General features: G+C 43.4%; 1 protein-coding gene across 6 annotated transcripts in view; it reads left to right on the top strand.

Annotated features, from left to right (window-relative positions):
* The window catches only part of setd3 (SET domain containing 3, actin histidine methyltransferase), a 135,294-nt gene that overhangs the window by 61,407 nt on the left and 47,106 nt on the right, over positions 1-26,781 (top strand). For all 6 annotated transcript variants that reach the window (XM_061842766.1, XM_061842765.1, XM_061842769.1 and 3 more), the window contains 2 exons: positions 3,619-3,677; positions 18,521-18,635. In XM_061842766.1, coding sequence (XP_061698750.1) covers positions 3,619-3,677; positions 18,521-18,635 — 174 coding nt within the window. The remainder of the gene's footprint in view (positions 1-3,618; positions 3,678-18,520; positions 18,636-26,781) is intronic.

Here is a 26,781-nt window from a genome sequence, read left to right as displayed (position 1 = left end):
CCTAATCTGGATACTCGTATGACAAAACAATGTATTTATTGAAATGAAATTGACACTTTTAAACTGAGCAACTGGCAACTGAAAGGTGGCGGCGCGCACGGGTGCAGTGGCTCTTAGCTCTCCAATTTGGTGCTTTTTCTTTGTCATTATTTTGGCGCTATGTGCGGATTTTGTAAAGCCACGGTCACCTATAGCTTCCAGGACCTGATTGATCTGGGACTGAAGCATAACTTATCAATCGCAAACTAATATAAAAAGAAAAACGGAGGAAGCCGTGAGACCACCGTGATCTCAGCGGAGGGAGTGCAATCTAATTTATCTAAGCCTATCTCGTGCTACCAAGGTTCTTTCCGACCCACGCAAGATCCATTACTCACAAAATGGATGAATTGGAATTACAGCTAGCCATGAGAATTTTCGTCTGGAACTGCAGTTTTATTTTCATCACGGAGACATGACTACATCCCCGAATCCCCAATGCTGCAGTTTCGCTAGTGGGCCATATGCTACATTGATAGGACAGGACCGAAGTCTCCGGTCAGAGCAGAGGAGGAGAGATTTGTGTTTATGTTCACTGCTGCCCTCATTTAGAGGTCCTTGCAGTCTCGTGCAGACGCTTTTATCCACCGAGAGAGCTTACTGTAGTCATTGTGGTAGATCTCTAGATCCCACTGGATGCTAACATTAGCGGAGCACTTAACACTCTGCTCACAACTGTTAACAAACAGCAACTCGCCCACGCAGAAAAAGTATTTATAGTGGCTGGTGACCTCAATTAAGCATGTTTAATGACTGTTCTACCCGAATCCGACCAGTATGTGAAGTGTCCCACCAGAGTAGACAAAACCCTGGACCATGTTTACTCCAACATTAAACATGCATACAGGGCGACCCCACTCCCCCATCTTGCTGAATCCAATCATGTTTGCATCACCCCCCTACAAAAATAAACAAGGCCTCGAACAAAGACATTTACAACATGGCCTGATAATGCACTCTCTCAGCTGCAGGACTGTTTTTCACGCAGTGTTTGGGAATTATTTGAACATCCTCCAAGAACACACAGATACTGTTCTGACATGTATCAAAAACTGCGTTGACACTTCTTTTTCTTTTGGTTTGTCCCGTTAGGGGTCGCCACAGTGTCTCAACATTTTCCATCTAAGACTATTTTGTACATCCTCCTCTCTCACACCCACTGTCCTCATGTACTCCCTCACAACATCGATCAACCTTTTATTTGGTCTTCTTCTCGTTCTTTTGCCTGGCAGCACCATCCTCAGCACCCTTCTGCCAATAAACTCACTCTCTCGCCTCTGAACATGTCCAAACCATCTAAGTCGGCTCTCTGTAAACTTGTCTCAAAACATCCAACTTTGGCTGTTCCTCTCATTTCTTATCCTACGAATTACGAATGCTCTGTAATGCTAAGCAATGGCGACGTCAGGGGAGGAGTCAAGGATGTTTCTTCTGCGTTTGGCTGTGAAAGCTGGCACACATCCAGATTTTGCTTGGATTTCAAAAACATTTTTTTTTTCAAATTTTTTTTCCAATTAATGTCCAAAATATATGTAATCATAATATTACTTCAAATTTGAGGGCTTAGTGTACATATGAATTTTGGGGCGAGTCTTCCTTTAAGGTCAAATGAAAGCAATCACATAAACACAGTCACCACATAAGGTACACAAATCACGTACTACCTGCGTGAAAATTAAAAGGATAGGATAAGTTGGTTTACAAAAGGAATATTTAGTGCTTCACAGAATAAAACTCAAAGATGTGGGAGGGACTACAACACATCACAAACTACAACAAAAAGAACCAGATGTGTGCTGGAAACACAGACATCTCGCTGGCATAGGAACTAAACCATTTCCATCCATTGCCTATTTTGAGACTGACAGATCAAATTCAGTCTCATCACCACCACTTCCCGTCAGCAGCGGCAGACTGACACTTCAGGAACATGAAGTGAGACATATGCTCAGGACTGTAAACACCAGGAAGGCTGCATGCTCAGATGGAGTGCTGGGGAAGCCTGTGCTGATCAGCTAACCAGTGTTTTTACAAAATCTTCAACAGTTCCCTGGAACAATCAACCATTCGTCCAGCCTGAAATCTGAAACAATCATCCCCGTCTCCAAAATATCAGCCATTGCCAGTCTAAATGATGACAGCTATATTGCACTCAAAACTGTGATTATGAAGTGCTTTGAGAGGCTAGTTGCACGTCACATAAGGGCTCGATCCCTCCCTCACTTGAACCCTACCAGTTTGCGTACAGAGGAAACCAGTCTACCGAGGATGCCATCGCAATACCTTTCCACACTGCACTTAGCCATATAGAATGCCAAGGGAACTACATGAGAATGCTTTTCATAGGCTTTAGCTGAGCCTTTAATACCATCATCCTAGGTATTTGGGTTGACAACCTCTGCCTCTTTGGACAATCTCCTTCCATCTGCTGCTGGATTAAAGACTTTCTCACAAACCGTCCACTGGTCTGTCAGACATGGCCCACACCTCTCTTCCTCAATCACCCTCAGCACCGGGTCCCCCCAAAGTTGTGTACTGAGCCCTCTCCTCTGTATACATATGACTGCTTACCAGCCCTTCCCAGCAACTCTGTTATCAAGTTTACTGATGATCGAGGTCATCTCAAAAGGAGATTAATCTGCCAACAGAGATGACATTGTAAATCTCTCAAAGTGGTGTCCAGCAAGAAACCTCACACTGAAGACCACAAAGACAAAGGAAATCATCCTGGATTTTCGAAAGTGCAGTTTGGACCGGGTCCCACTGTTCATCAATGGGGAGTGTATGAAGAGGGTCTACTCCATCAGATTTCTGGAAGTCTACATCGCAGATAAACTCACCTGGACTGTAAATACCACAGCGGGGGTGAAAAAGGCCCAGGAGCTACTCCACTAACTGAGAGTGCTCAGGAAGAACAGTCTGGAAGCTAAGATGCTGCTGGCTTTCTATTGAACCACCGTGGAGAGCATCCTCACATATTACATCACAGTGTGGTATGCTGGAGGTACAACAGCGGACAGGAAAGCTGTGCACAGCGTGGTCAACAGTGCCCAGATCACTGGTTGCTCTCTGCCCTCTTGAGAGGACATTGCCAACTCCTGCTATCACATGAGAAGCTACTAACATTATTAAGGACTCTTCCTATCCTGGTCACCACCTGTTTAACCTGCTGCCTACTGGCATGCGTTACAGGCCCCACAAAACACGGCCAAGCAGACTCAAAGACAGCTTTTGGAAAAATAAATAAATAAATAAATAAATCAACCACAATGATACAAAAGACTCATCACCAGTTATCGCAACCGCATGATTTTCATAATAGCTGCCAACGGTTACTCAGATGAGTGACCAATTACTTTTTCACATGAGGCCTGAGTCCCCTCCTCCCAATATTCAACTTTATTAATATTTTTGTGACATATTCATTATGTTTTCATTAAACATTTGAGTCTGATGAATATGCGGCTTCTTGACTATATGTGGATCTATGGATGGTCTATAAGTTACTTATATATTTACAAACAATGCTCCCCCCCGCCCCCCTTTTCCCACCTAACCATCTTTTGCCACCATTTTCAGACTCATCCTGCTGCCGGTGTTCTTCCATTGAAGGACCGCTTCACATTTGATGACTATAGGTGAGTGTGTAAGCAGTAAAGTAAACTAATCACTTATTTTTTGTGTTGTTGATGCTTAGTTTTGAATTTTTTTCCAAATTGATTTAAAATACTTTATGGCAGTGTGGATGACTGGTTAGAGCATCTGCCTAACAGTTCTGAGGACTGAGGTTCAAATCTCAGCTCCGTCTCTATGGAGTTTCCATATTCTCTGTGTGCCTTTGTCCGGGCACAAAAAATGCCTTAATTGCAGATTCTACATTGCTCTTGGGTGTGATTGTGAGTGCGAATGGTTGGTTGTTTCCATGTCCCCCTGTGAATGACTGACAAGAAATTCAGGGTGTTCTTAAAAAAGGAAAACTAGCACACTTTTCCTCCATTCTTCAGGCATCCTCTCACCTGGTTGCCTTCTTCTTCTTCTTTTGGCTTGTCCCATTAGGTGTCGCCAAAGCGTGTCACTTTTTTCTATCCAAGCCTATCTCCTACAGCTTCCTCTCTAATACGAACTTCCCTCATGTCTTCCCTCACAACATCCATCATTCTTCTCTTTGGTATCCTGTCACCCGCTTGTGTTCTGTTGAATTAGTTGCTCAAAAACTCCACAGCCACCTCCCCAAATTAAATCCATACCTCCACCACTATGTCATCAGGACCAACTGCCTTTCCATTTTTTGTCCTCTTTCGTGCCTAACTTCCTCCTTATGAATAATTGCCACTTCCTGGTCCTTCACATTTGCCTCTTATACTCTTCCTTCTCTCTCATTTTCTTCATTCATCAACTTCTCTAAGTATTCTTTCCATATATTTAGCACACTACTGGCACCAGTCAACACAGTTCCATTTCTATCCTTCTCACCCTTATCTGCTTCACATCCTTCCCATTTCTATTCCTTTGTCTGGCCAACCTGTAAAGATCATTTTCACCTTCTTTCGTGTCCAATCTCAATCATATGCCTCTTGTTTAGCCTTCGCCACCTCTACCTTCGCCCTATGTTACATCTCAATGTATTCCTTTCGCATCTCCTCAGTCCCTCTCATGGACCCACTTGTTCACTAACCTCTTTCCTTGGATGACTTCCTGTAATTTGGGGTTCCACCACCAAGTCTCCTTCTCCAATTTACTACTAAGAGACACCCCAAGTACTCTCCTCCCTGTCTCTCTGAACACCTTGACTGTCGTAGTCCAGTCTTCCGGGAGCTCCTCCTGTATATTGAGAGCCTGTCTCACCTCTTTCAGAAAGGCTGCACAACATTCTTCCTTTTTCAGCTTCCACCACACTTCTTAATCTTCCTACCCACCACCAGAGTCATCATACGCACCACCATCCTATGTTGTCGAGCTACACTCTCCCCTACCACTACTTTACAGTCAATCATCTTCTTCAGATTATATCATCTACACAAAATATAATCTACCTTTTACCTCTGATCTTGTAGGTCACTATATGTTCCTGCCTTTTCTGAAAAAAAAACTGTTCACTTCTCCCATTTCCATCCTTTTTGCAAAATCCACCACCCTCTGTACCTCAAAGTTCCTTTTCTGGATCTCATACTTAACCATCACTTCTTCATTGCCCCTGTTTCCTTCACCAACATGTCCATTGCAATCTGCACCAATCCCAGCTCTCTCTGTGTCTGGGATGCTCAGGACTACTTCGTCTAGTTCCTTCCACAATTTATCTTTAAAGATTAGGTCACATCTAACCAGTGGGGCATAGCCACTAATCACATTATACTTAACACCCTCAATTTTGAGTTTCAGTCTCATCACTTGATTTGATGGTCTTTTCACCTCCAAGAAATTCTTGGCCACCTCTTCCTTTAAAATAACCCCCTACTTCATTTTTCTTCCCATATACTCCAGGGTAAAATAATTCAAACCCTGCTCATAAACTACTAGCCTTACTACCTCTATTACCTACTCTCTTGGATACACTATAGAAATTTTGCACGTGACATCACCATTTTCACGGTGCCATATTGCCGGTCAAAAAAAGCTGCTTGGAAGTGCGGGAGTCGTTGAACTGGACCAAATGTTTCACAATGCCCAAGACCTGTTGCGCTGTTAGTTGTCACAAAAGACGAGACAGTTCTTCAAAGATATTCTATAGAATACCAGCTGAAAATACAAGAAAAGATTGATGGATTGCCGGTCAAACAAAGCTACTCGTCAGTACGTGAGAGTTGTTGAACTGGAGCAGATTTTTCACAAGGCCCGAGACCTATTGTGTGGTTGGTTGTCACAACAGACGAGACAGTTCTTCAAATAGATCATTCTTTGGAATACTAGCTAAAAAGACGAGAAAAGATCAATGTATTTCGGGAATTAATTCGGGATGTATGGTGCCTAAGGAAATACACACGCCTGTGTAGCAATCATTTCATTTCTGTTCGGAATTATTCTTCTAAATCTCAAATTATCAAGAAGTATTTATCACGCCAAGTTGACTCATTTGAAAACAGTGCGTATTTAAAATAAATAAATAAATAAATAAACCGCCTGTCACAGAGAGGTTTACACAGGTCAACGTGTGGCAGAAATTCGCTTCCGTGTACGGATGAGACGACTCCCTGTCCTAATTGTTTTTTTTTTTTTCAATCATAGTTAACCCATTCATGGGCAGGGTGGCAATTTTTTGCATTATTGAGATAAAAGTCTCCTAACAGGCCACAATCAAAGAAATACTTATTTTTCATTTATGGTTAAGTTATATGATAACTTTACTAATGTATAATCTTGCCCCAAAAATGGGACGCTACCCGTGAGAGGGTAGTTGTGTTTTCTTAGTACATCGTCCTGAAAACCAGAATCAGATTAAAACACTTAAAAATTTTGATATACTGAAGGATAGAGTGCGTTAAAATCATGATGTCCCAAAAACGGGACACTGCCCACGAATGGGTTAATGAATGTAAGTTTGTGTAAAACCAGGGTTCATTTCTTTATATATTATTTTTCTTGAAAAAATCGGAGTGGTTCCATCACAATGTGGGCTATATTCCTGATTGAGAACAGATCCAGCAATGCAGTATTGGTTTGCGTCCAGATTTTTATATGCTTTCTAACGCTTCTGTTTAAATCTCAACGACTTATTCACCAGATACTTGTACATATCAAGTTGTCCAAGACAGGGAAGCGAATTAATAGTCAAATTTCTTATCGCCGAAAACATCGACTTCCACATTAAATATGGATCCTCTATGCCAAGTGTCTCTAATTTTTCCATGTACATTCGTTCATGATAACCTAAATGTTTAACGGTATCGGACAAAACTCTGGGTGTTATAAAACATATTTTCATTTATTTTCATTTCGTCTCACTGGAATTAACTTTCAACAATGCTTTGTTTGACTGGCAATATGGCAACGTAAACAAACCTTTCTCCTTATCATCATGTGAACCAACTCTTGAGCTTTTCCTATCAAAGTCCGAACATTCAAAGTCCCTACATTCAGTTGTAGTCTCTGTGCATTCCTCTTCTTGTGCTGACGAATCCGCTTTCCTCCTCTTCTTTGTCAACGACCCACAATAGCTGAATTTCCACCGACGCCTTGGAGGTTTAACGGTCCCGGGAGCTGGCGTTTTTAACCCAGGGTACGACCGAGCCGGTATGGTACTCTTTAGACGAATGCTCATATTTATTTGCCACAGTTTTACGCCGGTTACCTTTCATGACGCAACCCTCTACATATATCCGGGCTTGGGACTGGCCTACAGATTTCACTGTTCTGTACCCCCGTAGGGCTACATTAGGGAGCAACAATCGACAAATCAGTGGCATCTGTATACACATGGAGTCGGTTGGAACAACATCACGAGGAACAGACTGACTGGGAGAACTAGAAGCCACAACAGGACAAAACCTGTGAAAGTTGTTGTTCAAACTAATATTTGGGATATATGTAAAACTGAGCAGCAGAGCCGTGAGCTCGTCAAACTCTGCGTCATTCCGCTCAAAGAACCATCCAAATATTCAACATTTACAGCCACAAGTTGAAATTTGTATGGAAGTATTACTCCGTCTTCCCGAGAAACAGGTACTGATATTTCTTCATCAGATGAGGATAAATCCGAAAATCATTGCTGGGCATAATGGTGTCCCATTTAATCAAGTGTTGGGAACCACACATAACACTTAAAATCTGCGCACCTGAAAATTCATACAGTCGATAAAAATCTTCTCAAAACACTATCAAATGAGACAGGATTTAGCATCACATTATCAAGATAGAGTACATATTACATTACCTATTGGACACATTGTTACTCCAAACCACCAGAATTTTCCTTTAAGGATGAAGCCAACCCTTGTTGAACGTGCATTTTTCCTTGAAAGCCTGAGAAAAATGGGTCATTGAACACATTGTTCAGAACAGCGTACTTTGATTAAAAGTTTCATTGGAGAGGGGAAACCTTATAAAGACGTGCAAAAAAGTATAGACTGTTCAGCTAAATTGATCTCTAATGCCTTAAAATGGAGAGCAAAACCTGAGACATGTGGCCGAAAACACAAGATAACCATCAAAATATATCACAGAGTAACCAGAATGGCGAAGGATGATCAAAAACGTTCTGGAGTTACCTGTAAGTATTGTGACAGCGGGAAGATGTCTGTGTGAAGCTAATCTACTGTATTTAAAAGAATCCCCCGCAAAGTCCCTATGTTAAAAAAAGGCATGTGCAGAAGAAGTTATTAATTTAGTGAGGTGGCTGGGGAGTTTTTGACCAACTTATTCTATAGAATACTAGCGGGAGGGAAGATGTCAGAAGAATGGAGGAAAGGTGTGCAAGTCCCCATTTTCCAGAACAAAGGCGATGGTCAGAACTATGGAAACTACAGCGAAATAAAGATGATGAGGCACACAATGAAGTTATGGGAAAGATTAGTGGAGGCTAGACTCAGAACAGAAGAAAGTATCTGCAAGCAACAGTATGGTTTCATGCCTAGAAAGAGTACCCCAGATGCAGTATTTGACTTCAGGATGCTCGTGGAAAAGTACAGAGAAGCTCAAAAGGAGCTACATTGTATCTTTGATGACCTACAGAAAGCATATGACAGAGTACCAAGAGAGGAACTGTGGTACTGCATATGCAAGTCTGGTGTGGCGGAGAAATATGTTGGAATAGTACAGGACATGCATAAGGGCAGCAGAACAGCGGTGTGATGTGCCGTTGGTGTGTCAGAAGACTTTAAGGTTGGAGGTGGGACTGCATCAGGATTCCGCGCTGAGCCCCTTCCTGTTTGCGGTAGTCATGGATAGGCTGACAGACGAGGTTAGACTGGATTCCACTTGGACCATGATGTTTGCAGATGATATGGTGATTTGCAGTGAAATCAGGGAACAGGCGGAGGAACAGTTGGAAAGATGGAGGTACGCACCAGAAAGGAGAGGAATGAAGATTAGCCGAAGTAAAACGTGAATGTGCGTAAATGAAAGGGGCAGAGGAGGAAGAGTGAAGCTCCAGGGAGAAGAGATAGCAAAGGTGGACGACTTCAAATACTTGCGGTCAACAATATAGTGCAAAGGAGCTTGTGGTAAGGAAGTGAAGAAACGGGTCCAAGCAGGGTGGAACAGTTGGAGGAAGGTGTCTGGTGTTCTATGTGACAGAAGAGTATCTGCCAGGATGAAGGGCAAAGTTTATAAAACAGTGGTGAGGCCAGCCATGATGTACGGATTAGAGACAGTGGCCCTGAAGAAACAAGAGAAAACAGAACTTGAGATAGCAGAAATGAAGATGCTGAGGTTCTCGCTTGGTGTGAACGGGTTGCATAGAATTAGAAATGAGCTCATTACAGGGACAGCCAAAGTTGGATGTTTTGGAGACAAGGTGGGAGAGAGCAGACTTCGATGTTTTGGGCATGTTTAGAGGCGAGAGAGTGAGTATGTTGGAAGAAGGGTAACTGAGGATGGAACTGCCAGGCAAAAGAGCAAGAGGAAAACCAAAGAAAAGGTTGATGGATGTTGTGAGGGAGGACATGAGGACAGTGGGTGTTAGAGAGGAGGATGCACAAGATAGATGGAGAAAGATGACACGCTATGGCGACCCCTATCAAGACAAGCCAAAAGAAAAAGATGATATGCAGAAGAGGTTACAAAAAGCAAACATTAACTTGCCTAAAGAGAAATTGAGGAACATTTTGTGGACTGATGAGAGTAAATTTATTTTTTTGGTCCAGGGGCCTCAGACAATTTGTGAGATGACCCACAAGCCACAGTACACAGTGAAGAGAGTGAAGCATCATGATATAGGCACGTTTCTCCTACTATGGTGTTTGGTTTATTTATCGTATACCAAGGAACATGGATTGGTTTGCATGTCAAAACACTTGAAGAAGTCATGTTGCCTTATGCTGAAGAGGACATGCTCTTGAAATGGGTGTTTTCAACAAGACAATGACCCCAAACACACTCGTAAACATGCAAAATCTTGGTTCCAAACCAGCAAAGTTAATGTCTAAGCCTAAACCCCGGACCTTAATCCAATCCAAAACTTGTTGGGTCACATAAAAAATGCTGTTTCTGAAGCAAAATGAAGAAATGTAAATTAATTATGTAATGAAAACTGAAAGGAACTAAAATTCGTGGCTCATGCCTCACAGATGTGAAGCAGTTATTAAAAATTGTGTTCATACAACTAAATATTAGGTTAGTGATTCAAAGGACTGGTAAATCCTAGAAACAAAAAGGGTTGTACAAAATAGTTTTAAGTTTGTAAAGTCAACTGCAGACTATTTTTTTAACAGACCCGTTTCAACAAATTGCCGAATTGCACAGCCTTAAGAGTTTGTGAATGCAGGGTCTTGTTGGTTTTCTGAGAATCTACTGCACCACCTGGTAACTTGTTTGACATGTAGCAATAATAAAATACACAAATGTGGATTAATCTGGTTTGTGAAATTAGACTATAATTTTGAACACAACTGTCGGTGTGGTTGTGAGTGTGAATTGGTCTTTGTTTTTTTGTGCCCTGTGATTGGCTGTCAGCCAGTTCACACCTGGGAGGGTGTGGGGGGGGGTGTCTTGAACCTGGGTACCCCATGGTTGGTATGTGATGATCTTAACCATTGGGCCCAGCAGCAGGGCTATGGATCCCACTGGATATTCAAAAAGAAGTTACACCAGTTATTTAAAAATATTAAGGAAATCAAATTTGAATTTAAACTTGTTTTCCCAGTTCACCTGTATTTGTACTCCTTCATGATAGTAGAAGTATGTTATATTGCAACTTCATTTCATAGTTTCAAGTGATACATGAAAAAAAAAGAATCCATGAGGAGTTATAGTGCACAGTAACACTTGGGACAGGGGTTCAAACAGGTTGGTTGAATTAAGTTGTGATTCCAACTGCCACATGTCCCATAGTTCTGAAAACCAGGGTTCAAATCCCAGCCCTGCCTGTATGGAGTTTGCACGTTCTCCCCGTGCCTGTGTAGGTTTTTGCCAGTTACTTTTGTTTCCTCCCATATTCCAAAGATGGATGCTTTAGGTTGGTTCTTCTTTTCCTTTCGGCTTGTCCCGTTAGGGGTCACCACAGCGTTGCATCTTTTTCCATCTAAGCTTATCTCCTGCATCTTCCTCTCAAACACCAACTGCTCTCACGTCTTCCCTCGCAACATCCTTCTCTTTGGTCTTCCTCTCAGTCTTTTTACTGGCAGCTCCATCCTCAGTACCGTTCTACAATTATACTGACTCTTTCGCATCTGGGTATTTCCGAACCATTGAAGTCTGCTCTCTTGAACCTTGTCTCCAGGCTGTCCCAGTCTGGCTGTCTTTTCTAATCCTAACCAACCTGCTCACTCCTTGTGATAACCTCAACATCTTCATTTCTTCCACCTCCAGCTCTGCTTCCTGTTGTCTCTTCAGTGCCACCATCACTAATACTGTGAAGAAAATAAGTACTTGAACACCCTGCTATATTGCAAGTTCTCCCACTTGCAAATCATTGAAGGGTCTGATTTTTTTATCGTAGGTGCATATCCACTGGGAGAGTGATAATATAAAAGGAAGAATCCATAAATCACAAAGTATGATTTTTTTTTTTAACAATTTATTTGTGTGGTACAGCTGCAAATAAGTAATTGAACACCTTTCTATCAGCTAGAATTCTGACCCTCAAAGACCTGTAAGTCCGCCATTAAAAGTCCACCTTCTCTCCATGTATTATCCTGAATCACTTCCACCTGTGTGAGGTTGTTAGCTGCATAAAGACACCTGTCCACCCCAAACAATCAGTAAGACTCAAACTTGTAACATGTCCAAGACCAAAGAGCTGTCCAAAGACACCAGGGACAAAATTGTATCACACAGCTGGAAAGGGCTACACAGAAATTGCCAACCAGCTTGGTGAAAAAAGGTCCACTGTTGGAGCAATCATTAGAAAATGGAAGGACATGATGATCAATGTCAGTCGGAGTGGAGCCCCATGCAAGATATCACCTCGTGGTGTCTCAATGATCCTGAGAAAGGTGACGAATCAGCCCAGGACAACACAACAGGACTTGGTCAGTGACCTGAAAAGAGCTGGGACCACCGTTTCCAAGGTAACTGTTGGTAATACACGAAGACATCATGCTTTGAAATCATGCATGGCACGGAAGGTTCCCCTGTTGAAACCAGCACATGTCAATGCCTGTCTGAAGTTTGCCAATAACCATTTGGATGATAAGTCACTGATGGTGTAGTGGTACACACGGCTGCTTTTGGTGCGGGCAGTGTGGGATCAGTTCCTCCTCAGTGATGGTGTCGATATCTGCCCTTCGACTAACTGGCGACCAGTTTAGGGTATAGCTCGCCCGGAGCTAGCTGGGATGGACTCCAGCTTTCCCGCAACCCTTGTGAGGATAAGTGGCTTGGATAATGACATGACATTTGGATGATGCAGAGGAGTCATGGGAGAAAGTTTTGTGGTCAGATGAGACCAAAATAAAACTTTTTGGTCATAATTCCACCAACCGTGTTTGGAGGAAGACGAATGGTGAGTTCCATCGCAAGAACACCATCCCTACTTTGAAGCATGGGGGTGGTAGCATCATGCTTTGAGGGTGTTTTTCTGCATGTGGGACAGGACGACTGCACTGTATTAAGGAGAGGATGACCGCGGCCATGTATTGTGTTGTTCTGGGGAACAACCTCTTTCCCGCAGTCAGAGCATTGAAGATGGGTCGTGGATGGGTCTTTCAACATGACAATGACCCGAAGCACACAGCGAGGAAAACCAAGGAGTGGCTTCGTAAGAAGCACATCAAGGTTCTGGTGTGGCCGATCCGGTTTCCAGACCGAAACCCAATAGAAAATCTTTGGAGGGAGCTGAAACTCTGTGTTTCTCAGCGACAGCCCAGAAACCTGTCTGATTTAGAGATCTGTGTGGAGGAGTGGGCCAAAATCCTTCCTGCACTGTGTGCAAACCTGGTGAACAACTACAGGAAACATTTGACCTCTGTAATTGCAAACAAAGCCTACTGTACCAAATATTAACATTAGTTTTCTCAGATGTTGAAATACTTTTTTGGAGCTCTCCAAGCTGAAAAAAGGTCCACTGTTGGAGCAATCATTAGAAAATGGAAGAACATGATGGTCAATCTCAGTCCTAGTGGAGCCCCATGCAAGATATCACCTCGCGGTGTCTTAATGATCCTTAGAAAGGTGAGGAATCAGCCCAGGACTACACAACAGGACTTGGTCAATGACTTGAAACGAGCTGGGACCACCATTTCCAAGGTAATGGTAATTGGTAATACACTAAGACATCATGGTTTGAAAACATGCATGGCACGGAAGATTCCCCTGCTTAAACCAGCACATGTCAAGGCCCGTCTTAAGTTTACCAATGACCATTTGGATGATACAAAGGAGTCTTGGGAGAAAGTTTTGTGGTCAGATGAGACCAAAATTTAACTTTTGCTCATAATTCCACTAACTGTGTTTGGAGGAAGACAAATGATGAGTTCCATCCCAAGAACACCATCCCTACTGTTAAGCATTGGGGTGGGAGCATCATGCTTTGGGCGTGTTTTTCTCCACATGGGACAGGACGACTGCACTGCATTAAGGAGAGGATGACCGCGGCCATGTATTGTGAGATTTTGGGCAACAACCTCTTTCCCTCAGTCACAGCATTAAAGATGGGTCGTGGCTGGGTCTTTCAACATGACAATGACCCGAAGCACACAGCCAGGAAAACCAAGGAGAAGCTCTGTCAGAAGCATATCAAGGTTCTGGTGTGGCATAGCCAGTCTCGAGACCTAAACCTAATAGATGTTTCTCAGCGACAGCCAAGAAACCTGTCTGATCTTAGAAGATCTGTGTGGAGGAGTGGGCCAAAATCTTTCCTGTAGTGTGTGCCAACCTGGTGAACAACTACAGGAAATGTTTGACCTCTGTAATTGCAAACAAAGGCAACTGGACCAAATATTAACATTGTTTTTCTCAGGTGTTCAATTGCTTATTTGCAGCTTTATCACACCAATAAACCATTAAAAATCATACTTTGTGATTTCTGGATTTTTCTTTGTAGATTATGTATCTCACAGTGGACATGCTCCTACGATGAAAATTTTAGACCCCTCCATGATTTCTAAGTGGGAGAACCTGCATTATAGCAGGGTGTTCAAATCCGTATTTTCTTCACTGTATTCACTCTCTTGTCTCTGGACATGTCCAAACCATCGAAGTCTCTCTCGAACTTTGTCTCCAAATCCTCCAACTTAGGCTGTCCCTCTAATGAGCTCATTTATGAGCCTATCCAACCTGCTCACTCCAAGCAAGAACCTGAACATCTTCATCTCTGCCACCTTTTGCTTCCTGTTGTCTCTTCAGTGCCAGCCGAGAGACATAGCATGTCCTGGGTCATCCCTGGGGTCTCTTTCGTTGATACATGCCCGGAACACCTCACAAGGGAGGCGTCCGGGAGGCATCCGAATCAGATGCCCCACCCACCTCATCTGGCTCCTCTCAACGCGGAGGAGCAGCTGCTCGACACTGAGCCCCTCCCGGGTGACCAAGCTTCTCACCCTATCTCTAAGGGATAGCCCGGACACCCTGCGGAGGAAACTCGGCCGTTTGTATCCGGGATCTTGTTCTTTCATTCACGACCCAGAGCTCATGCCCATAGATGAGGGGAGGAACGTAGATTGACTGGTAAATTAAGAGTTTTGCCTTTCGACTTAGTTCCCTCTTCACCCCAATGGACCGATACAAAGTCTGCATCACTGCAAACGCTGCACCGATCCATCCATCCATCTCCCGCTCCATTTTTCCCCTCACTCGTGAACAAGACCTCAAGATACTTGAACTCCTTCACTTGGGGCAGGATCTCATCCACGACCCGGAGAGGGCACGTCAACGTTTTCTGACTGAGGATCATGGTCTCAGATTTGGAAGTACTAATTCTCATCCCAGCGACTTCACACTCGGCTGTGAACCACTCCGTTGGATATCACGGCTTGATGAAGCCAACAGAACAACATCATCTGCAAAGAGCAAACCGGACACCCTTTGCGCCTCGGCTATGCCATGAAATTTGTCCATAATAGTTGTGAACAAAATCGGTGACAAAAGGCAGCCTTTGCAGAGTCCAACTCTCACCAGAAACTTATTGCTGGCAATGCGGACCAACCTCTGACAGCGGTCGTACAGGGACCGAACAGTCCGAACCCCCCACAGGACTCCCCGAGGGACACGGTTGAACGCCTTCTCCAAGTCCACAAAATACATATAGACTGGTTTGGCGAACTCCATGCACCCTTGAGGATCTTCCAGAGGGTGTAGCGCTGGTCCACTGTTCCACGGCCAGGTTGAAAACCACATCCCTCCTGCTGAATTTGAGATTCGACATCCCGATGGACTGTCTTCTCCAGCACCCCTGAATAGTCCTTACCAGGGAGGCTGAGGAGTGTGATTCCCCCTATAGTTGGAGCACACCCTCCAGTCCCCCTTCTTAAAAAGGGGGACTACCACCGCAGTCTACCAGTCCAGAGGCACTGTCCCTGATGTACACCAATGTTGCAGAGGTGTGTCAACCAGGACAGCCCCACAACATCCAAAGCCTTTAGGAACTTTAGGCGAATCTCATCCACCCCTGGGGCCTTGCCACCAAGGAGCTTTTTCACCACCTCGGTGACCTCAACCCCAGAGATGAAGAGCCTGCCTCAGAGCACCCAACACGTCTTCCTCTTGCGGAAGGTGTGTTGGTGGAATTGAGGTCTTCGAAGTATTCTCCCCACCGACTCACATCCCGAGTTGAGTTCATCAGTGCCCCATCCCCACTTTACACAGTGTTGGCGAACTGCTTCCCCCTCCTGAGACGCCGGACGGTGGACCAGAATTTTCTCGAAGCCGTCTTGAAGTCGTTCTCTATGGCCTCACCGAACTCCTCCCACGCCTGGGTTTTGCCTCAATGACCACTGAAGCTTCATTCCGTTTGGCCAGCCGGTACCTATCAGCTGCCTCGAGAGTTACACATGCCAAAAATGCCCGATGGGACTCCTTCAGCTTGACAGCATCCCTCACTGTTGGTGTCCACCGACAGTAGACTGAGATATATTTTTTGCACTCGTCATAGGGGTCTTGGAGTCGTACTCTGTCTGGTCCCTCACCTCGGACGTTTTTGCCACTGGTGACCCTACCAGGGGCATGAAGCCCCAGACAACTTAGCTCCTAGGATGACCGGGACACACAAACCCTTCCACCATGATAAGGTGACAGCTCGAGGAGAGGTTAACTGCAGAATATTTTAGTTTTTTTATAACTTTGGCCAGATCTATGAATTTGGGTGGAAAAATGTTGTTAGATTTTTTTAAAGTTGCAGTTCCGAGGATCTCGCCGAATGCAGGTCCCTCCTGCTGGAGCGATTGTGGAGAGAATAAGGCGACATATTTTCATGTGTTCTGGGGTTGTCCAATCATTTTAAAATACTGAAAAGACATTAAACAAAATATGGCGATAATTATGAAAGTCAGAATTCCTTTAAAATTTGAAACTTTATGCTTGGGATTAATACTCAACACTGTCAAGGGTCCAGAAAATGAAAAGTGGTAGTTGTCTAAAATGCATGAGAAATAAATAACCATTTTTAATCTTTATTTAGAAACCTTCACACTTGGGACTGACATCACATCAATTGGCAACTTAACTAAATTTTTTTTCAAGTCGAATCAGGTGTCACTTCCATTTTATTCATTTCTCCTAGATTAATTACATTTCCATTTTACTCATGTACGCTACACAGTGACGAAAGGTCACGCCATGCTTCTAAAATGGCTGTTTTTTTTAGCTTTTAGCCACGACTCTGTAAACAGCAGCAGGCTGATTTCCTAGAACTCCCACTCATGCTGGCGCAACTAGCTCATTTGTCTTATTTGGGAAAAGTTGTAACATTCCCCTTGATAACAGATGGAATTATGTTTGTTGAGTACACTTTTTAGACTATTATTGGCCCTGAGACTTTCTGAGCTATAAAAGCTTTGTGACGGTTGACACAGGCCATCATATAGATGTATCTTTCATTCTACTGTAATTGATGGACAGTTATTGTTGGTAAGGATCGAGTCATTCTAAGAGTGCTGATGTCGAGCTCCTCTGCAAAGGGTGTTGGGATCAGAGCATTGTTTAAAGGGCTCTCTCTGTCCATTGTCATGTTAAGTCGCTGCCATTACTCCCTTGCATAACATTTGGTGATTATTCTTTTTGTCGCTCCATGTTTTTTTTTTTTTTTTTTTTTATCGTGAAGTTTGGCCAGCCTGGTTAAGCAAAGTTTGTTCTGTCCTCAATCAAAAAGAGTATCAAAGGCCTTCACAGGGCCACAATTCACAAAGATCAGGACCATCAACTGATATAAACCTCACAACCAGGCAAGGGAAAACTCCAAAGCTCATTTGTTGAAAAAAGAAGAAATCCTGAAGCAGATCACAGACAGAGGAATCCCCCTTCGAGCTTGACTAGGCTTTAATTTATCATATAATTAAATTATCTTCTGTTTTTTCATATAATATGGTCATTTCAGAATCCATACAGCAACAATCTCATATTTGAAGAAACAATCTCATATTAGATCAGCTCTACCCAGTCCCCCCCCCAAAACGGGAGTAAAGGCGTGAGGAGAGAAGAAGAGCTCGTAAACCAGGCCCACTTATACTTAAACTGAATTCCAAAGTGTAAAAATGACTCCTAAATTGAGATTGGAGCATTTCTACTCCGGTTTTTTGGGGGGAGGGTAGGATAGAGTACTGGAGCGCAAATAGAAAATGCTCTAGAAACTCCGGTCTTATTTTGCTCTTGGATTCACCAAATGACCAACATGCTGCCAATGTCGATTTCGGGACAGAACATATTCTACGATATAATGTTTTATGAGTATTAAAAACAGAGTGAAGCAATTGAAGTTGTACATCAAGCATGAATAGGGCAAGAAAGTCCGCCTACAACACTTCATCACTGAAATGTCCTCAGTTCCCAAAGGCTCATTGAGTGTTGTTAAAAGGAAAGTTGATGTAACAACATTCTCCTGTCCCATCTTTTTCTGAACGTGGTGCAGGGATCAAATTCTAAATCAATGAATATTTGCAACAAAAGTTATTTTTTTTAACAATGGAATTTTTCCAGTGTATTTAATTGAATATTGATTAAAAATGATTTTCAAATCAATGTATTGTGTTCATATTTGTTTTACACAACATCCCAAAATCCCTGGAATTGAGGTTTTGTGCTTTAGATCATAGTCTGTGAAGAGTTCATTGTTGGAGGGCTTGCATGATATGCTAACTTTTTAAGTTCAATGTCGAAGGTATAATAAATAAATAAATTATATGAGCTTCAATAAATAGTCACAATTCCTTTCAGTGGAATGATTTTGATTGTTCTACAGGTGGGCTGTGTCTTCAGTCATGACCCGTCAGAACCAAATCCCTACTGAGGATGGGACCCAACTCACACATGCCCTCATTCCTCTTTGGGACATGTGTAACCACACAAATGGACTGGTAGGGACATGATTTTCTCTCACTTAACATTATGACCAATCAGAATCATATTTATTTTGCCAAGTATGTCAACAACACAGAAGGAATTTGTCTCTGGTAGTTGAAGCCCCTCTAGTACGACAACAGTCAATTCACAGAGAACACATTGGAGACATAAAAATTCCGAGAACAGTCACCGCGCAGTAAAAGGTTGTTAGTAATCTGGGATTGATGGTAAAGTTTATTTTGACAACTGTCCAAAAAGACGCTGAGATCTCTTGCAATGAGAGCAGTTGAATACTTAACAGAGCAATAGTCTAGTGCAATAACCATTGTGCAAAGGGGGCCGAGACTCCAAGAACTGCATGCAATTTAAAATGACTAGTAGTGTGATAATCTGGGAGAATGTCAATTATGCAAATGTTGCAGATACACTTCAGTTGATTGTGCAAGTGGGGCACCTTCTAAACAGGCACATGAGTGGCCAGTATTGGTCAACAACAGATGTGCAAATGCTCCGCCATTGGTTAGACTACTCCAATGAGTGCATGAGTCACGTATAATGTATAAATGACCGAGCAGAAATGTAACAGAAAACTCAAGACAAAAAACAGGCAGCATGTTGCAGTTAAATTTTAAGTTAGCTCTTCAGCAAGTTAATTGCAAGAGAAGCTGTTGGAATGTCTGCTAGTTTTATTTTACATTTTCCGGTAGCGCCCACCTGAGGGAAGGAGCTGTAACTGCTGGTGACCATGATGTGGAGAATCCAAGAGGATTTTGGATGCTCTTGTTTTGGATGCTCTTGTCTTGGTTCTGGCAGTGTCCTTTTTTTTGTTCTTTTTTGTAGCAGTACCAAACCAGATTAATGTATGTACTTTATTACTGCAGAGCAAGAGGGGCACAATCATCTAAATGAAAAGAAAAAATTTATACAAAATCAGCATTGAAAGGGGACGGAAAAAAGATTGGATCTTACATCACCAGGAAGAAAAATTGACAGATTTAAGGTGTTGCCCATTTGGCCATGGCAAGTCACAATTGATAAAAGTATGCTTATAGTCATATAAGAGGCCGCGTAGATCAGTGGTTAGAGCACTGGTTTGGTAAACCAGGGGTTGTGGGTTCGTATCCCACTGGGGCCTCCACTCCCTGAGAAGTGTTGCATCAGGAAGGGCATCCGGTGTAAAAATTGTGCCAAACATATATATGCGTTCATCTGAGATGATACGCTGTGGCGACCCCGAAAGGGACAAGCCAAAAGGAAAACAACAACATGCTTATCGTCAAATAATGCCACACACCATAGAACTTGTGCAAAGAAAGCATATCACAGTAACAGGAATATATATCCATAGACCCATTTTCTTCTGCTTATCTAAGGTCGGGTCACTGGGGCTGTAACTTTAGCAGGGAAGCCCAGACTTCCCTCTCCCACTTCCTCCAGATCTTACGAGGGGATCCCAAGGCTTTCCCAAGCAAGCCCAGTTATGCAGTCTTTCCAACGTTACCTGGGGCATCCCCAGGGTTTCCTCCCCGTGGGACATGCCCAGAACACCTCACCAGGGAGGTGTCCGGGAGGCATCCAGACCAGAAGCTTCAGCCACCTCATCTGGCTCCTCCTCAATGCGGAGGAGCAGTGGTTCGATTCTGAACCTGTCCTGGATGCCAAGCTTCTCACCCCATTTCTAAGGGAGAGCCTGTACACCCTGTGGAGATAACTCATTTTGGCTGCTTGTGTCTGGGATCTTTTTCGTTCACTCATGACCCTTAGCTCGTGACCAGAGGTAAGGGTAGGAATGTTAATCCACCAGTAAATTGAGAGCTTCACGGTTCAGCTTAGATCCTTCTTCATCACAACAGATTGATACAAAGTCCTCATTACTGCAGATTCTGCACCAATCTACCTTGCAATCTCTGGTTCCATTCTTCCCTCACTTATGAACAATACCCCAAGATATTTTTACTCTTCCACTTGGGAAAAGGTTTCATCCCCGACCTGGAAACCAGACTCCACCCTTTTCTGACTGAGGACCCATAGTCTCAGATTTAGAGGTGCTGATTCTCATCCCAGCCGCTTCACACTGTGCTGTGAACTGATCCAGTAATGAGTTGGAGGTTATGGCCTAATGAAGCCAACAGAACCACATCGTATGCAAAAGGCAGAGATGCAATACTGAGGTCAACAAACCGGACCCCTGCTTTATGTCCATAAAAGTCAGGAACAGAATTGGTGACAAAAGGAAGCCTTGGCAGAGTCCAAGGCTCACCGGAAACAAGTCTGACTTACTGCCAGCAATGCAGAATAAACTCTTATACTGTTTGTACAGGGACTGAACAGCCTGTATCAATGAAGATACAACCCCCACAGGACTCCCTGAAAAAAAAAAACAATCAAACTCCTACTCCAAATCCACAAAACACATGTAGACTGGTCCGGCAAACTCTTTTGCACCCTCGAGGACCCTGCTGAGGGTAAAGAGCTGGTCCACCGTTCCTTGGGTGGGAGGAAAACCACATTACTCCTCCTGAATCAGGGATTTGACTTCCTGACTGATCCTCTTCTCTGGCACCCCTGAATAGACCTTACTGGGGAGGCTAAGAAGTGTGATCGACCTGTAGTTGGAAGACACCCTTCAGTTCATATTTCTTAAAAAGGGGGACCGCCACCCCAGTCTGCCAATCCAGAGGTACCTTTCCAGATGTCCAAGCGATGTTGCAGAGGTGTGTCAACAAGGACATCCCTACAACACAGCATCCAGAGCCTTTAGGAACTCAGGACGATTTTCATCCACACCTGGAGCCTTGCCACTGACCTCACCTCCAGAAATAGGCGAGTAAGGGGGAAGTCAGAAAGACACTACAAAGGATGAAAAATGGAAAGGCAGTTGGTCCTGATGACATACTGGTGGAGGTATGGAAGCAATTTGGAGAAATGGCTGTGGAGTTTTTGACCAACTTATTCATCAGAATACTAGCGGGTGAAAAGATGCCTGAAGAATGGAGGAAAAGTGTTCTAGTTCCCATTTTTAAGAACAAAGGCGATCTTCAGAGCTGTGGGAATGATCGAGGAATAAAGTTTATGAGCCACACAATGAAGTTATGGGAAAGAGTAGTGGAGGCTAGACTCAGGACAGAAGTAAATATATGGGAGCAACAGTATGGTTTCATGCCTAGAAAGAGTACCACGGATGCATTATTTGCCTTGAGGATGCTCGTGGAAAAGTACAGAGAAGGTCAGAAGGAGCTACATTGTGTCTTTGTGGATCTAGAGAAAGCCTATGACAGAGTACCAAGAGAGGAACTGTGGTACTGCATGCGTAAGTCTGGTGTGGCAGAGAAGTATGTTAAAATAGTACAGGACATGTATGATGGCAGCAGAACAATGGTGAGGTGTGCCTTAGGTGTGACAGAGGAATTTAAGGTGGAGGTGGGACTGCATCAGGGCTCAGCTCTGAGCCCCTTCCTGTTTGCAGTGGTAATGGATAGGCTGACAGATGAGGTTAGACTGGAATCCCCTTGGACCATGATGTTCGCAGATGATATTGTGATATGCAGTGAAAGCAGGGAGCATGCAGAGGAACAATTAGAAAGATGGAGACATGCACTGGAAAGGAGAGGAATGAAGATTAGCCGAAGTAAAACAGAATATATGTGCGTGAATGAGAAAAGTGGAGGGGGAAGAGTGAGGCTACAGGGAGAAGAGATAGCGAGGGTGGAGGACTTCAAATACTTGGGGTCAACAATAAGAGCAATGGAGAGTGTGGTCAGGAAGTGAAGAAACGGGTCCAAGCAGGTTGGAACAGCTGGCTAAAGGTGTCTGGTGTGTTATGTGACAGAAGAGTGTCTGCTAGGATGAAGGGCAAAGTTTACAAAACAGTGGTGAGGCCGGCCATGATGTACGGATTAGAGACGGTGGCACTGAAGAAACAACAGGAAGCTGAACTGGAGGTGGCAGAAATGAAGATGTTGAGGTTCTCGCTCGGAGTGACCAGGTTGGATAGGATTAGAAATGAGCTCATTAGAGGGACAGCCAAAGCTGGATGTTTTGGAGACAAGATTCGAGAGAGGAGACTTCGATGGTTTGGACATGTTCAGAGGCGAGAGAGTGCGTATATTGGTAGAAGGATGCAGAGGATGGAGCTCCCAGGCAAAAGAGCGAGAGGAAGACCAAAGAGAAGGTTTATGGATGTGGTGAGGGAAGACATGAGGGCAGTTGGGGTTAGAGAGGAAGATGCAGGAGATAGGCTAAGATGGCAAAAGATGACACGCTGTGGCGACCCCTAACGGGACAAGCCCAAAGGAAATGAAGAAGAAGAATAGGGGTTTATGGAGCCATGTTCTGGCTGGTTCCTCAACTTGAATCTTTTTGCCATGGGTGAACATACCAGGTGCATGAAGCCCCAAACAACTTAACTCCTAGGATCATTAGAACACACATATCCCTCCACAACAAATTATTATTATTTTACAATGGAGTAGATGGGAAGAGAAATGGAGTAGGCATTATTTTTAAGGAAGAGCTGGCTAATAATGTCTTGGAAGTGCAAAAAAATATCAGATTGAGTGATGAGGCTGAAACTTGAAATTGAGGGTGTTATGTATAAGCGGCCATGCCCCACAGGTAGGATGTGCGCTACCATTGAAAGAGAAATTCTGGAAGGAACTAGATTAAGTAGTTCTCAGCATCCCTGACATAGAGAGAGCTGTGATTGGTGCAGATTGTAACGGATATGTTGGAGAAGGAAATGGGCGATGAAGTGATGAGTAAGTATGGCATCCAGAAAATGAACTTTGAGTGACAGATGGTGGTGGAAATTGCAAAAAGGATGCAAATGGCAGTGGTGAACACTTTTTTTCCAGAAGAGGCGGGGAACATAGGATGACCTTCAAGAGTGGAGGTAGATGAACGCATGTGGATTATATTTTGTGCAGACGATGTAATCTGAAGGAGATTACTGACTGTAAAGTAGTGGTCGGGGAAAGTGTAGCTCGACAGCATAGTTGGGTGGTGTGTAGGATGACTAGAGTGGTGGTGGTGGTGGTGGGGGGGGGGTGATTAAGAAGACAAAGGTAGAGCAGAGAACCATGTGGTGGAAGATGAGAAAGGAAGAATGTTGTGCGGCCTTTCGGAAAGAGGTGAAACAGGTTCTTGATGGACAGAAGAAGCTCCCGGAAGACTGGACTCACTCATGCACCTTGTTCATGTGTTTCTATTATCTCACAGCCATCATCATCCTCTTTCTTCTTCTCATTGCTTTCCTTAGCAATTGCTTTCTTGCGCCACATGGTCGAAAATTCACTTGAACTAAATTCAAAATAACAAAATGCTAGCACAGCTGCACAGAGGTGCTACCAAACTGAGGTGCACAAACTGAAAGACCGAGTGAAGCTCGAGAAGCTGAGCGGAACCTGTGCATTTCAGTATCTCAACGATCGCGGCGCCACCGACCAGCCGTCGTTTGTACGTCAAATCCTGCCTCGCAAAACCACGCAAAAAGATGTCCCGGCAGCGCGTCGTATCTGGAAAAAACTCAAGTTACTTTTCTGTCAAGGTACCAATGAAGAAGCGCTTTTTGCATGTAAATAGCAGAATCCGTTCCAAACCCCTGACCCTCTACCCCTCCCGCTCAAAAAATAAGCATCCAAAGTACGTATTATGAAGAAGAATAAAAATTATATTCATTTGGCATTAGGGGACTCTGCGGAGAGAAGGATGAGTGACAGGTAAAAGGCATTGTGGGGAATTGATGATGAGGAACACATTTGACAGCTGACAAAAAACATATGAATGATTGTACGCATACACACAACTTCCACTAAAGTTTCATGGGGCCCATGGTGAAGAAAGATGAATACATTTTCAAAAAACACAAACAGAAAACTCATAAAGAAGTTGTACTTTTCCAATGTGTGCTAGCATATGACTGTGTGTGATTCAGTGACCTTCAAATGTCAAAGGGAAACAAAAATGATTATGGGTAAAGATTGACGTCCCTCCTACCCAATGGGATGCCAGGAAGACATTTGCGATAGCCAATGGTAGAGCAACTCTTTAGTGTTGTGCTGGCATTGCCTGCATGTGCTTGTATATATTTGCTATTGTAAGTTAATAAGGTTCTGTAAATTAGCACCTTCTAGTGGTGGAGTTTGGTAAATAGTCAACTCTTGGTTCAAAGCAAGAAGTAGTACAGAAAAAAAATAATAATCAGGAAGTTAGTTACCTGCAGGTTTTGCATGTCATCTGATCTCACAATCCATCAAAATCAACAAGGACCCTCGTTGTATGTGGCATTGTCTGAGAGTATCTTTTCAGCCTGTTTGAGTTGTATATTATGCTTTTATATATCAAAAGTATTTTGTAATGATTGCATAGTTTTATTGGTTATTGCTGTTAAGTTAATAAGAGATATGTGTTCATGATTAAGCAAGCATAAAGATTACAGATGAAGCAAAAATGACTAATTTCACTGGTATAATTTGACTTTATTGAAATGTCTTTCAGCATGAGACTGATCACATTTATTTTTATCATGTATAATTTATTTATAGTTTCACAATTCCACTCCCAGTCCAAACTTAAATCTACGACCAAAACAAAATGCTCCATTAAACTTGAGGACACAACATTCAGTCTCCATTGCTGTTGCGTTTTGGGATTATTGATGCTGACTGTTTGGTCCCATTCTCACTCACAAGAAGAGGGAGACAGTATCGTGAAAATACAGCTATCAAGAGCAAAATGATTGAAGATTATGTGACAGAAGTCATTACTTGACACATTAAGCAAGGGGGACCATCTGCATTTGATGTAGCATCTGTGATTACTGGACAATACCATGTGGGTGAATTCAGTCTCAAGTCATCCTCATATGACCCTGTTCACTCCACACACCAGTTTGTGGAGGAGCAAGCCAAGGAGAGGTGGTGGATTTTGCAAAAAGGATGGAAATGGGAGAAGTGAACACTTTTTTCCAGAAAAGGCAGGAACATATAGTGACCTACAAAATCAGAGGTAAAAGGACGCAGGTAGATAATATTTTATGTAGACGATGTAAACTGAAGGAGGTTACCGACTGTAAGGTGGTGGTGGGGAGAGTGTTGGTCGACAGCAAAGGATGGTAGTGTGTAGGATGACTCTGGTAGTGGGTAGGAAGATTAAGAAGACAAAGGTAGAGCAGAGAATCAGGTGGTGGAAGTTGAGAAAGGAAAAATGTTGTGTGGCTTTTTGAAAAGAGGTGAGACAGGCTCTAGATGGTCAGGAAGAGCTCCCAGAAGACTGGAATACTACTGCCAAGGTATTCAGAGTGGCAGACAGGAGAGTATCTGAAGTGTCTTCTGGTAGGAAAGGGGAGAGGGAGACTTGGTGGTGGAACCCAAATACAGGAAGTTATCCAAGGAAAAAGATTAGCGAAGAAGAAGTAAGACACAGAGGACTGAGGAGAGGCGTAAGGAATACATTGAGATACGTCGTAGGGCAAAGGGAGAGGTGGCGAAGGCTAAATAAGTGGCATATGACGACATGTACTCCAGACTGGATACGAAAGAAGGAGAAAAGTATCTCTACAGGTTGGCCAGACAGAGGGCTAGAGATGGGAAGGATGTGCAGCAAGTAAAGATGATTAAAGATAGCGATGGAAATATGTTGACTGGTGCCAGTAGTGTGCTAAGTAGATGGAAAGAGTACTTTGAGAAGATAATGAATGGAGAAAATGGGAGCGAAGGTAGAGTAGAAGAGGCGAGCGTGAATGACCGTGAAGTGGCAAATTAAGGGAGAAGTTAAAAAGGCACTGAGCAGAACGAAAAATGGAAAGAAAGTTGGACCCAATGATAAACCAGTGGAGGTATGGAAGCAATTTGGTGAGGTGGCTGTGGAGTTTTTGACCAACTTATTCAACAGAATACTAGCGGGAGAGAAGATCCCAGAAGAACGGAGGAAAAGTGTGCTAGTCCCCATTTTTAAGAACAAAGGCGATGTTCAGAACTGTGGAAACTACACAGAAATAAAAATGACGAGCCACACAATGAAGTTATGGGAAAGAGTAGTGGAGGTTAGACTCAGGACAGAAGTAAGTATCTGCAAGCAACAGTATGGTTTCATGCCTAGAAAAAGTAGCACAGATGCACTATTTGCTTTGAGGATGCTCGTGGAAAAGTACAGAGAAGGTCA

The sequence above is a fragment of the Syngnathoides biaculeatus genome, chromosome 15, assembly GCF_019802595.1.
Source record: "Syngnathoides biaculeatus isolate LvHL_M chromosome 15, ASM1980259v1, whole genome shotgun sequence".
NCBI lineage: Eukaryota > Metazoa > Chordata > Actinopteri > Syngnathiformes > Syngnathidae > Syngnathoides > Syngnathoides biaculeatus.
The sequence above is the reverse complement of the archived record's forward strand: the minus strand, read 5'-3'. Positions and strand labels throughout refer to the sequence as shown.